Raw genomic sequence first — 13,547 nt, 5'->3', positions numbered from 1 at the left:
CACTTTTATCATGTGAGCAGCGCGTGTCCTTGTTTACACAGCGATGTCAAGTTTAGGCATTTTAAAATGATGCAATCATCCAATGAATGAGCGTTTGCTCGTTCATCTGCTGGTATCTACCCAGTTTACACATGGCAATTATTGTGTGTGTGTGTGTGTGTGTGTCTCCTAGTGATATGAAGCAAACGCTCTTGTCTCGCTAAGACTACAGTCGTGCCTCAGTATGTGGGGAGTTTCGGCAGTTGGCTGTGATGTATCGTGTCAGCCTGGAGACGGGTTTCGATCTGAGGGGTTGGGCAGCTACCGTGTGCTTGAGTGTTTCATCCAGGTGCAGAGTTTCTTTTTGGAGGCATGACCGTTCCGAAAAGGGTTTCATTTATGAGCATGAAATCCAGTATAGGTATAGTGTAGTATAGGTACAGGCTGTTCATGGCGAGTAAAGAAAGATGGCTGGATTCCTATGGAAACCCGGTGTAAAAATACTCGGTTGTTATGGTAACCTGGTGTAAAACGGTGTGTCAGGGAGGCTAAGAATGAAGGACCTGTGAGCTTCTATTGGCTTATACGGGTCATGTGATTTGGAGGTGGGCCTTTGATGTGTAAGTCAGTCGTGCCATATATGCTTTTGTACTGCAATTTTTGGTGAATGTCGAATGGTAGACCCTAGAGAGCTGAAACCCAGAGTAAAACCTCTGAAAGCACTTGATTTACTTGTGCCAAATTTTGTTTCAGATTGGTCCAGTCGTTTGGCTGTGCACAAAGAACAGACAAAACAAAATAAGTGTGTGTGTGTGTGTGTGTGTGTCATGCAGCAGCCCTCAAAATGCAATTCCAAGATGGTCTCAGGTGCAAGCAGGTAATCCCGATCCCGGGGATATAAATCAATATCTAAGGAAGTCCCACAGCACTCCGTGTTAGTGAAAGAAAAAAAATGGTTTATTAAGCCAGCACAAGCTGCAATGTTTCTGTCCTGCTATAGGACCTTTATCAAACATGCTTGATAAAGGTCCTATAGCGGGACTGAAACGTTGCAGCTTGTGCTGGCTTAATAAACCACCATTTTTTTCACTAACACGGAGTGCTGTGGGACTTTCTTAGATAGATACATAGATTGATAGATATATCCATCTATATATCCATATCTATCTCTCTGTTGTAGATCTACGTCTCCAAGCATGCCATGACGGGGCGTTCTGTGAGTTGTAGTTCTTTAACATCAAGAGACAGGCCGGTTGAGCACCACTACCCAAATGTAAAAAGACCTAAAACACAGCTAGTGATGGTGTGAATGAAGGATGTGGCATATGTTAGTAGCTTTTGCACTTGGTACTAAGTTGGCTAATTTACATGTACAATCTGACACTTGTTAGTTTTTTTTTCTTTAGGCCCCTATAGTTAGCACTTGGTGTAGCAGTTTACGAGGGTCTCCATTATTTACAGGGTACAAGGACTCAATTATGTATAGCTTCTGTCCTGGTGACAGGTTCCCTTTCAAAAAGGGTTATTAAAGCAGGTGTCAACTTTATTAAAATGTTCGGGGGGGGGGGGGTGTTCTATAGATAATGTCTGCAATGTTTTTTTCCTGCAAGCTTTTTTTTTTCTATAATGAATATTTTTCTATCAAAATGATGTGAAATTTTCCAAGCCAGCTACAAAACACTTTTGTTTCACAACGGTGGTGTGTGTGTCACTCATTTAAAGGGAGTTTTCTTAAACTTTTTTTTTCCCTATTCCAATTATCACTAAAACAGTCACTTGTTCACTGTAATCCAGACTGCCACAGAGAGGCTTTATTTGACTAGCCCACTCCGTTATGGTACTTAGAAGTTAAAGAAACGGCAGAGCGCCAAACCCTCTATAAAGACCACACTTGTACTCCCCCCATTTTTATTTATTCCCCCCCCCCCCCCCCCTGGTTCACTGACCTGAATAGGGTGCTCTCCCGGATTCCAGCGCTGATCTGTGCGGCCGCTCAATACTTCATATTCTAAGTGCTGATTGTCCGACAGAGAGGCCAGACAAGCGGTGGTCAGTTGGTCACCAGGACGGCTTCTTTTTTTCTAGGAAAGAAAACGTCCGGATGGGACACGAATGCTGACGTCTTATTGTTTTACAGCTTAGGTCATGGTACATGTGCTGTATGTATATTATACATTGAATCTTGTCTCAACTGGACTTGTTTCTGTCTTTGTATTTTAGGCTGACATTTGGTCTTTGGGAATCACTGCAATTGAATTGGCTAAAGGTGAACCACCCAACTCCGATATGCATCCGATGAGGGTCCTATTTCTCATTCCTAAAAATAACCCACCCACATTAACAGGAGACTTTGGTAAACCTTTTAAAGAGTTCATTGATGCCTGTTTAAACAAAGATCCATCCTTTGTAAGTATTTAGAAGAAACAATAAATGAGCGGTCACTGCTATTTTAGATTTATACTATAATATCGAAGTCCGTTTTGCTTTCTCTTGTGATTTTAGAATGAATATACCAAATAGAAATACGTTATTTTATGTGGAGTATAGACCCTAACCACAGCAAGTGAACTATTTGTTCAGTGCAAAGCCCGGAACTGACGTGGCTGCAGAGGTGCTGCAACCTATGATCATAGTTTTATGACCTGTCACGTGACGACCACTTTTTAGGTTTATTTAAAATGAAGCGAGACCATTTGGTTGATCAATAAAGTTTCTGCCAGTAGCCAATTTTGTGGGTAGCCCGATAGATGAACCCTATTGATGGAACTGGGGTGGGGTGGGAGGTGTCGCGGACATTGCTCAAGCGTGCTTCATGGGTTGTCACTTCGAGCATTTCACCAGCGAGGAGTGGGGTAAAGGCCTAACAACTTTTTCTTGCCCAACACAAGGGAGGCAAAATCCAGATCTTTGGGGCAGGGTCCCCAGATAGTTACTATTATGAAAAAATTGTCAGTGGATCCCATTGATGTATTTCTTGCTAGCTAATTTACTAAAATGTGGCAGAGAATCTAAGTTAGAGTGATAGCCAAAGTTTAGAAATTGTTTTGCTTACATAGATGTTGGCATTGTCGTGACAGACATTTTTGAGAAAATGACCTCCGTAAGTTTAGCCGTATTGATTGTGATCCTTGAATTAGCTTCTTAATAACTGACTACAAACTATCGGCATCATCGAGCGTGACTTTCTGCCGAGAAGGCTATTTCAACGTTGACAACCAATGTGACTACAAATGCGGTTTCTTTGGTAAGTATATCGCTGCCATTACAAAACCAAAAAAATGCCAATATCTAAGTGAGAGACCGAACTATCAATCTTTGGCTACTGCTCGAACTTCTGATTCATTATGGATTACGTTTAGTTTTACCTGGTCATCCCCTTTAACTATAAACAGAAATTCTAGCCGGGCACATTTAAAGCTCGTGTATTTTATGTAACTAAACAGTTCAGGTAACGTGCTAAGCCTATATAGTTAGGTCTCTGTTCCTGAGCGTCTCTAAACCCTACTATTGTGTAATGCTATTAATCCCTAGCATATTGCAAAAAGGTAAAATAAAACCTGCCGTGTCTCCTAGCGACCTACAGCCAAAGAACTTCTCAAGCACAAGTTTATTGTGAAAAATGCCAAGCGGACATCTTACCTAACAGAGTTGATTGACCGGTATAAACGATGGAAGGCCGAGGGGCACAGCGACTCTGAATCTGATGACTCCGATACGTAAGTATTCACTCACTGAATGTGGGGTTTACAGAATAGATTTACTACCCGGTCACTGGGCTGCAAAGTATTGGCTTACACGTCTATAGTTGTAATATTTGGAAATTATTTTATTTTTAATAGCCCTACAAGATAGAAAGCTGTCCCCTGCCCTATACCGTCCACGTGTATAGCATGCCAGCCCAGTAGTGCCTTAGTAGCGGTTTGGAATAGTATGTTTGTAGAACTGTCTGTAAGGTGCCGATCATCTAAAGTATGGTCCTCACCCTCACAGGGAGCCCAGTAAGGAGAACAATACACATCCTGAATGGAATTTCACCACAGTTCGGAAGAAACCAGATGCAAAGAAATTGCAGAATGGAACAGTAAGTGTCCTGACTAGCGCGTTCTAAAACTCGTATTAGGCCTTGTTTGAAAAGTGTTTTGTTTTTTTTTTAAATCCGTTACCTGGAATATAGGTCTCTGCAGAGAAAATATTGGGGCCCACCCATTCGTGCTATTTTTAATGCATTTTGGACCTATTCACCTTATATAGGGTAATCTATCGGTAATTATATAGTGTCGTGAAACTACATGGTTTTCAACACTTTGGCTCACTCCTCGCCTGCAGCGGCTTCCCATGGCAGTGCCATCAAATAATCAGAACAGCCAATCGTGGCAAAGTCTTTTGACATTACTTTTTTTATTTTATTTTTTTTTAATTGCGAAGCTGCTTCAAAAAACATTTACAATTTTCCAGTACAAGTTGCTACTAAAAAGGTTGTGCTATAATTTACATTCTGGTGCCTTACCCATAATCCCCATTCATGCCCTCATTGCCAACATGTGGAGCAAGAACCTGTAAAAGCTGTTCTGACTCTATAGATTTTGCCAAACTGAATACCAAGTAACTTTTGTTAGATACATTTACTTTTGGTGTCTTTCCCTTTTGTGAGCGGGAAGTGTTTGTAGGGGATTTCAACATTTCTGCCATTGCCCGGCAAGACCTAAATGGGATATCTATGCACCATTACCTGCAGTCTCTATGGGATGCTGTGATTCCAAGGTGTTCCATCACTTAAGACTTTTTTACAGTTTCTGGATTTCCCAACACAAGTGCATTAAAGTCAATGAATGTCTGATGGTTTCCTTACATTTGTTACGTGTTTATTTACTGTAGAATGACGTGTAGTCCACTAATACATTTACAGCCTACAACTATTGACTGTTCATATTGTATGGTCTCTGTTTCAGGATCAAGACCTTGTGAAAACGCTGAGCTCCTTATCAGTAATAATAGCCCCCGTGTTTGCTGAGGTACAGTGGGTTTTTTCTCTTATGTATTTAGCCTTATGTATTGTAATGTTTATTACAGATATTGTAAGTGGCAGTAATCACACTATCGGACATTACTTGTAAAAGTTTTTTTTGATGAGCCAAAACGTTGCTTATTAGCGGTTATGGAAATGCTGACGACCTCTTCACATTTTTCTTGGATTCTATTATGGTGGATATGGACTATTCCACTGGACAGTCTGTTGCACTTCTTATCTTGATCCACATTGGAGAGTAGTGGTGCTGCTTTCATATTTTCTGCTGAGGGACCGTGGCATTTGTCACAATAGACTTTAATGGTGTCCGTTAAACAAATATATTGTGAGCTGGGGTCATGATTATATGATGGATACCATTGTCCTCTAGGGGTGCCAGATGCCACTATTAGGCATCCTTTTAATGGCTCCGTCACCTGTGGACTATAATAGAATCAGTTTAATGAATACGACATGAAAGGCTATTTGAAAGCCCATGACGTATCTATTAGGCCTCATGCACGGCCATTAATGACAGATCCGTGAAACACGGACCGCATATGGATGGCTTCCATGTGCAGTCCGTTATTCGGACCAAATCAATGAAAAGGCAGAGACTGTTCCATCAAAAACGGACAATAGCAGGACCTGTCCTATTTTTGACTGAACGGCCACACGTTCCCGTTAAAACAGCCAAAGTGTGCATGGCCCCATTGAAATGAATGTCAGGGTGCTATCAGTTAAAAAAACGAATAGCGCCCTGAAGAAAAAAAAAAACTGAAGTGGTCTTAAGTGGATGCCTGTGACATGACCTACAGTGGCATATGTCAGCCATAGACTAGCTACCATGTTACAATAAAAATAAAAATTATACCACACGGTATGTTTTTTTTTTTTGGAGTAATCTGGGAAAAACATAAGGTATGCTGGCGTATACCAGCCTGACTGGGGTCAAAAGGACACTCTTGTCCTCCATCGGTCCAGTGAAGCCATATTTACACGTTTACTGTGTGTCAGGAGCTTTTCTGATGTACACGCCAAATGGACATCACAAATTTGATGTGAAAAGAGCCTTCGAGGTTGATTGGCCTTGACCACCTTACTTTTTTTTTTTTTTTTTTTTTTTTTTACAAGGCCATTTTATTAAGACCTCCTATCAAATCAATGGTACAAAGTACAGAAATGTAATAACCTGAGTGTTACGCAGAATAAGCCATACAACAGTACCAAATACAGAAGGTCAATTATGAACAAAACACACAGATAAGTTTTCCCCCATATTGACCTGCAGATCAGTTGAAATAAACACTAACAGCCGTCCTTTGTAAGCAGTAGATCTAAAATACGTTCTAAATAGGACCAGTCAAAGGGAGACTTCCAGTGGAGGAACGGGGGAGCAAACAGACGTCCGAAACCTCAGGCCCAATTAGCCCAGTCCATGTCCGCTCTATAAGCTAGTATGAGGGTTGGCTATCCATCAGCTCCATATTATGACCAATTTATCAGGACATCCACGCGCTTCATAGGTGAGCTTAAAAGTGGCAGGGTAGAGTTTACCAACGTAATCCATGCTGACAATGTAGTAACCTCAGAATGGCTCCAATTCAGGAGTATTGTTTTTTTGGCATAAAATAAGAGAAGAATCAGAGACCTAACGGCCACAGGAAGTAGAAGTCCCCCGTCCGTCCGTCCCCCAGTAATAAAAGACAAACCCTTGGCTCAAGTATACGAGGGAGTCTGACCTATAAAGTTAAAGTCCGTAGAATCAGAGGGAAGAGTCTGAGATCATCAGTCCAGGGCCCTATCAAGTTTATTGGAAGATGCTGTCGGCCATGACTATCTTTACCTACCTAGAAGGCTCTATGATGATGCGCTAAAATAAAACATTACACCGTGTCCTTTCAATGCCTGTTGGCATCTGAAAGGCATGGCTGGTGATTGCCTGACGCACATTGTCGGCTGTTTTCAATTAATCGCATCTTCCGGAGGGGAATGTGTGGGCAAAAGCTCAAATCTCTCAGCCAAACGCTTGTGCCCCTTCTAGTGACGGTGGCAGTCTAGGCCTCTGATGTCGCTATAACCAGTCAAAAGTTTAATGAACTGAGTGATCCTTTTATTGGCTTTGACGGTAAAGATGAAAGGAGTTTACTGGTGTATGTGCCGGAGGGGTCAAAAAGTGCATGGTTTGGGGAAGCAAAGACGTACTGTCACTTTTTAAAGAAAAAAAATTATTGCTTGTACGTTTCTGAACATCATTTCTATTTTGTAGCTTAAACAACAAGACAGGAACAACACAGTGAGGAAAAATGCAATTGAAGAACTTGAAAAGAGTATGAACCTGGCGGAAGCAACTTATCCTGGAATTACTGACAAGATGGTAAAAAAGCTTATGGAAAAATTTCAAAAGTGAGTATAGTGTAATATGTGTGATGAACAGAGATTTCAAGAAGCCTTAATAAGCCCAAAACATGGGGAGACTTTACGCATAAAGTTTGTGCTAAAAATATCTGCAATCCTTTCTGTATCGCCATGTGTTTGCGTTAATTAGCGCCCTCTGCTGGAGGAAAGTAGAAGTAGAGCTGCCAACTAAATGTATGCAAAGTGTGTAAGCTGCAGGAGAGAGGCTGAAGACTATCCTTATCCTCCATTGCACATGGGGGGAAACCGTAGTCAGAAACCTGAGTGTGCCGGCAACTAATCCTAAACATCAGTGATTGGAGCAGGAAGACGGAAACCTCGTTTACGCTAGTCGGTCTGTGGCCGAATAGTCTAGATCACTGCATTCAAAAAGAATAGAGGCAAAGACCCAGTGCTTTTTTTATTCAATTTAATACTAGTTAATTTGCTGTACATCTTTATTTCTTGTTGATTGCAGGTTCACAAATACATTACCTGTATTAAATATTTGAGGCTTTTAAACTTATAATGGGGGACGATTCTAATACAAAGTATGTATAAGGGAATTCCTTTAGTACAGCACCAGTCCAGAATTTGCCTGATCGTCCAGCATTGGTGCCCAGGTTGTCATAGTGTATGTCCACCAGGTAGTAATGACCAAGTCACTAAGGCTGGGTTCACACGACCTATTTTCATACGTAAACGAGGCATATTATGCCTCGTTTTACGCCTGAAAATAGGGCTACAATACGTCGGCAAACATCTGCCCATTCTTTTGAATGGGTTTGCCGACGTATTGTGCCGACGACCTGTAATTTACGCTTCGTCGTTTGACAGCTGTCAAACGACGACGCGTAAATTGACTGCCTCGGCAAAGAAGTGCAGGACACTTCTTTGCAATGTAATTTGAAGTCAATGAAGAGCAGCTCAAGATTTACGAGCGTCAGACTCCTCGCATAATGCGAGGAGGAGCTTTTACGTCAAACGACGCAGCTGTTTTCTCCTGAAAACAGTGTCTTTTCAGACGTAAAAGACAGTTCCCGTGTGCACATTCCCTAAGTCACTAAGGCTCGTATATATGATTTTATACATAAACTACCATTTGTTAGGAATTTCCAGTAATGCCAGACCTTCCAAATTTTGCATAGTTTTCTACAGTAATTGTGCACTTGTTTTTTCACACTATTTGATTTATTTTCCAGGTTTTCAGTCAGTGACTCCTAAGTATCATGTCATGACCATGACATCGCTGTAAAAAAAAATAAAAAAAATGGGAGAGGGACATCCACCAAAAGTACTTCACGCCTGGCCGTGCTTAGCATTTTCAGCTCCTTGTGCCTTTTGGGTCTTCGCAAAACACATCCATGACCATGATTGACCGTTTGGAAGGAAAACAAAGAAACTCCATATTTTTATTTTGTTCTTTCCCCCGCCCCCCTTTTTTTTTTTTTGTTAATTATATATATATTTTTGTTTTGTGAGGGTGTAAATGGTTTTTATATTTTCTGGAAATTATTTTGTAAAGACTGAAAACTTTTACTACTTTAATCCTTTGTTGAATCCTGTACATGTTGGTATGCTGTTTTTGCTGTTGGGTAACCTGTGCCAGTGATGACAGTATGTTTGGTTGTGTTGCACTGTACACTGATGATCTACTGGTCCTTTTTTGTTTTGTTTGTGTATGACGACTTTTGCCATCTCTTGAGAAGGTATCGGATGAGAAGCGGCTACACGATGTGAAATGGAGCATTTCTGTTTCACGGAGGCACAATGGAGCTGCTACACATCAAGGGTTTGCGTATGACACCGTTGTTTCTCCTGTAAACAAGCACTTGTCCATGCTGTAAAATGAGAACAATGGGCTGTAGAGCCCTATAGAGAACCATGACATGGTCAGTTCTGTCTGCATTACAGCCTTCGACAGAAATGCCAGAACAAGTGGCACTTGGTGTTCTTGTCTCCTAAAAACACTGGAAGCCGCCATTTTCCTTTTCTTTTTTTTTTTAAAGAAAAGGCTGTATTAATAGGGACCAGTGACCTACTTGTATGTAGCTACATCAGTAATATTACTGGTCCACAGCTAATTGATGGATTATTTTCCTAAGTCTTGACTTTAGCTTAAAACGAATCACCAACTTTTTATCTTTTTTTTTTTTTAGGTCCAAAATTCCGCACTGGTTCATTTCTTATAAGATCTTTATAGTGGTCGGAGCACCGTTTTGCGGATAGAGCTCCAAATCCCCCTGCAGAGATTTTTTTTTTTTTTTTTTTAAAAAAAGAACATGCTGGTCACAGCAGCCACTAAGAGGGTGGTGTTCAAGGGTGTACATTCACTAATAAAAAATAAAAAAAATGGCTGGCTGGTTCCACCGTGTGCAAGTTACAGGTACATTTTTAATAAAACCGAAAAACATATCACTGCACTGCTGAAACGGAGTAACTCTGCTGTGTATATGCCCGGGGTTGCTTGTAAATGAGATCTACTTATCTTTTCTATACTTGCTGGAATTGCTCACATCCGTGCCTGCGAAGGCTTAAAACCTGGATGAGGATCTGCTGCTCAATTTTGTTTTTCCCCCACCCTCTAATTCATTTAAAGGGGTTGCCCCACAGTTAAAACTTATGTCAATCGGTTGTCCTAAAGTCTAAAATAAATGAGGAAATGTTAGACCCCAATTTTTTTTTAAGAATTAGCAGGCCCAAATCTAGTTAAGAGTTTTTTCATTGAATTGAATGGGAGTTAGAGCTATGGATATGGACCCCCGCCCATCTAATGTGTCTGCCTTGAGAATGAACTGTGGGACCATCCCTTTAACAAATAAATCATGTTTCGTGCTGTACTGTTGTAATTCCGCTCTACAGAACAATATGGCAGCAGTGCTGCGGGTAAATGGTGACTTGGCTTAGACTTGATATAGCGATCTCCCACGTGTAAGGTTTCTTGCCCCTTTTTTCTTCAAGCAGAATTAAAGCAATATGTATTTCTTTTTGTTTATTGTGAATAGACAAAGTATGTCTAACATTATTTAAATTTTTGCTTCTAGAAGGTGCCTGCGGTGCATTTTAGCAATGTGACATAGGCCTTTTTGCTAGAGTTGACCTGTTGAAAGACAATTATGTAACTTAAGTGAAAACATAAAGCCCGCTCCACCTGCACAGGCATAGTACAGAGACAATGGTTTGCACCAGCATCCCCCAAAAATCAGATCCCCCATGTAATATATTCCATTTTTGGTTTTCTTTTCCAGACTTTTCATGCCTAACAGCACCATGATGTATTTATACTCCTGTGAAAGTGTATTTTAAATCTGTATTTACCATTTAATATACAAGTAACTAAGTTATAGAGATTCTTTCAGACACGACCAGGGAAAGACTTGATGGTTGGCAGTATAAAATAGAAAAAAAATAAAAATATTTCCAAACCGGCAGAACTGTAAATGGAAGAAGTATATTTATGGTACTGCTTGATGGGATGTTCTCCTCCAGTTATCCCATGTACATATATACATATATATATATATATATATTGCTTCCGCATGTACTTCAACGTTTCTGTTTCCTCAAAGGTGGTGTAATTATAATATTATAATAGGTGGTTATATTGCTATATTATAATATTATGATCTGTTAGTGTGCGTTTTATGATTTGAGCCCAGTTTTTCTTTCTTATATGTTGAAGGGGATCATACCCACATGTGCCAGAGACATTGGCCCGCACAATCCTCCTCTGTGGTGTATGGCCAGTCTCTCACGCACCATACAGACTATCTGCCAAATCTATAAAATGTAACCGGTGCGTGACCGACACATTTTATCCAAATGCCATTGCAGTGTTTTTGGATTTTATAATAAACTAGAGAGTGGTTGTTTAAGAGGATGTGACCGCCAGTATCTGATGCAAATGAGCATGCTGCAGTGTCAAGTAATTGATTTATAGCTACCCATAGGGATGGTTAAACTGGCAGCGTACATACTGCTTTTGCTGTGAAGAACTGGCAGCACAATGTCTTAATAGCCACAGGGAAAGTTTTTTTGTTTTTTTTTGCCAATTATGCCACGCGGCCTTGTCCTGCATTTTCTACCATGTAGCGTAAGCCTTATTCTGATCAGGTGCTGGGACCGTTGCCTTGTATATATTAGGTCAGACTGCAATAGGACCTTATAGACTTTTGGGTGCATATATAGGAGTGCATCGAGCAATGGTGGTGTAGTCTGTAGTCAGCCAGTCAGCTTGGTAGTCCTTTTACTTGTCCACCGGAACATAGCTGGTTGCTAAAGATTACAGCATTGATGCCCGTGCGTCACTTCTCTACCACATTCCCCCGCCCCCCCCCACCCCCCATTGATCAGATGCTCTTTGATGCAGAGTTAAATGTCCCATACATGTAATATATAGTTAAATTGCTTCAAATTGCAGCATGCTTATTTCCACTGCAGGGTAGATAGATGCCCCACAACATAATTCCTGCTTTAAGGGGGACACTTGAAAACATATTACTGGCTAATGCCAAGGAATGAGCAACATTTTCAGTGGTGCCTACACAATTGAGTTCACTTTTTAATTTCCTTGTTCTTGTTTTTAATTGTAAGGAACCATTTCTGTTTTTTGTTTTTTGCTCTAACTAAACTCACTTCAAATTTATATCTTGAGAAAGTCTGAAAATAGTTTTTGAAAACAATGTTATCGTTAAAAAATAAAATATTTTTATAAATATATAAGCATTAAAAGTTGTAAATATGGTCAATCAGAAAGCTTTATAAAAACTTCACAGATAGAAATAAAAAATAAAAAAATGGAAAAAAAACAGTGGTACCCATATATCCTTCGTAGTTATTACTCTTGTAAATCTGTTAATAGAGTAAGCTTATTTCAATATTTCAGGGGATTTTAAATGGTTTAAGAATAAATATTTAAATTCTGATTGTGTCATTTTTTTATTTCTGTGAAATGTTTACCATTAGTAACTTGGCAATGCCTATAAATTACATACATAGTTTGTACGGTTGAAAAAAGACACGTCCATCAAGTTCAACCAAGGGATGGGAAAGGGGAAGTAAAAAAATTCTACACATAGGAGATAATATTTTTTTTTTGCAGCCATCTACTGTCCCTGCTGTGACTATTCCATAGATTCACAGTTCTTACAGTAAAGAAGGTTTGTCGCCTAAGCAGGTTGAACCTTTCTTTTTCCAGATGGAGGGAGTGCCCCCTTGTTTTTTGAGGGGGTTTTGCTTGGAACAGGATTTCACCATATTTCTTGTATGTGCCTTTAATATATTTATATAAGTTAATCATGTCCCCCCTTAGTCGTCTTTTCTCAAGACTTTTAATTATTTTAATCTTTCCTCATAACTTAGATTCTCTGTCCCTTATTAGCTTCGTTGCTCTTCTTTGTATTTTTTCCAACTCCAGGGCATCCTTTCTCTGAACTGGAGCCCAGAACTGAACTGCATATTCTAGATGAGGCCTCATTAATGCTTTGTAAAGTGGTAATATTACATCCCTGTCCCGCGAGTCCATGCCTCTTTTAATACACGACGATATCCTGTTGGCCTTTGAAGCAGCTGATTGACATTGCATGCTGTTATTTAGTTTATGATTTACAAGTACACCCAGATCCTTCTCAACAAGTGACTCCCCCAGCGTAGCTCCCCCTAGGACATATGATGCATGCAGGTTGTTGGTACCCAGATGCATAACTTTACATTTATCTACATTAAACCTCATTTGCCAAGTGGACGCCCAATCACTGTTTGTTTAAATCCGCTTGCAATTCATGAACATCTTCCATAGCCTGAACTATATTACATAGCTTGGTGTCTTCTGCAAAAATAGAAATAGTGCTATTAATCCCATCCTCTATATCATTAATAAATAAGTTGAATAATAGTGGTCCCAGCACTGAACCCTGGGGTACACCACTTATTACCGGGGACCATTCAGAGTAGGAGTCATTGACCACAACTCTCTGGATACGGTCCTTGAGCCAATTCTCAATCCAATTACAAACTATACTTTCTAAACCTATAGTCCTTAATTTACCCATTAGGCGTCTATGGGGGGGACAGTGTCAAATGCCTTTGCAAAGTCCAAAAACACTATACCCACAGCGGTCCCTCTGTCTAGGCTTCTGCTCACCTCTTCATAAAAATAGATCAGGTT

At 40.2% G+C, this 13,547-nt stretch overlaps 1 protein-coding gene across 1 annotated transcript in view; it reads left to right on the top strand.

The window, feature by feature from the left end:
- STK26 (serine/threonine kinase 26) overlaps window positions 1-10,574 on the top strand; it is an 86,352-nt gene extending 75,778 nt beyond the window's left edge. Inside the window, exons 6-11 of the mRNA XM_075835962.1 lie at window positions 2,200-2,385; window positions 3,553-3,695; window positions 3,970-4,060; window positions 4,929-4,991; window positions 7,254-7,390; window positions 8,584-10,574. Of these exons, the coding sequence (XP_075692077.1) occupies window positions 2,200-2,385; window positions 3,553-3,695; window positions 3,970-4,060; window positions 4,929-4,991; window positions 7,254-7,390; window positions 8,584-8,605 (642 nt within the window). The 3' untranslated portion in view covers window positions 8,606-10,574. The remainder of the gene's footprint in view (window positions 1-2,199; window positions 2,386-3,552; window positions 3,696-3,969; window positions 4,061-4,928; window positions 4,992-7,253; window positions 7,391-8,583) is intronic.
- The last annotated feature ends 2,973 nt before the right edge of the window (window positions 10,575-13,547 follow it).

Source organism: Rhinoderma darwinii, chromosome 8 (assembly GCF_050947455.1).
Source record: "Rhinoderma darwinii isolate aRhiDar2 chromosome 8, aRhiDar2.hap1, whole genome shotgun sequence".
In the NCBI taxonomy this organism is placed as follows: Eukaryota; Metazoa; Chordata; class Amphibia; order Anura; family Rhinodermatidae; genus Rhinoderma; species Rhinoderma darwinii.
The sequence above is the reverse complement of the archived record's forward strand: the minus strand, read 5'-3'. Positions and strand labels throughout refer to the sequence as shown.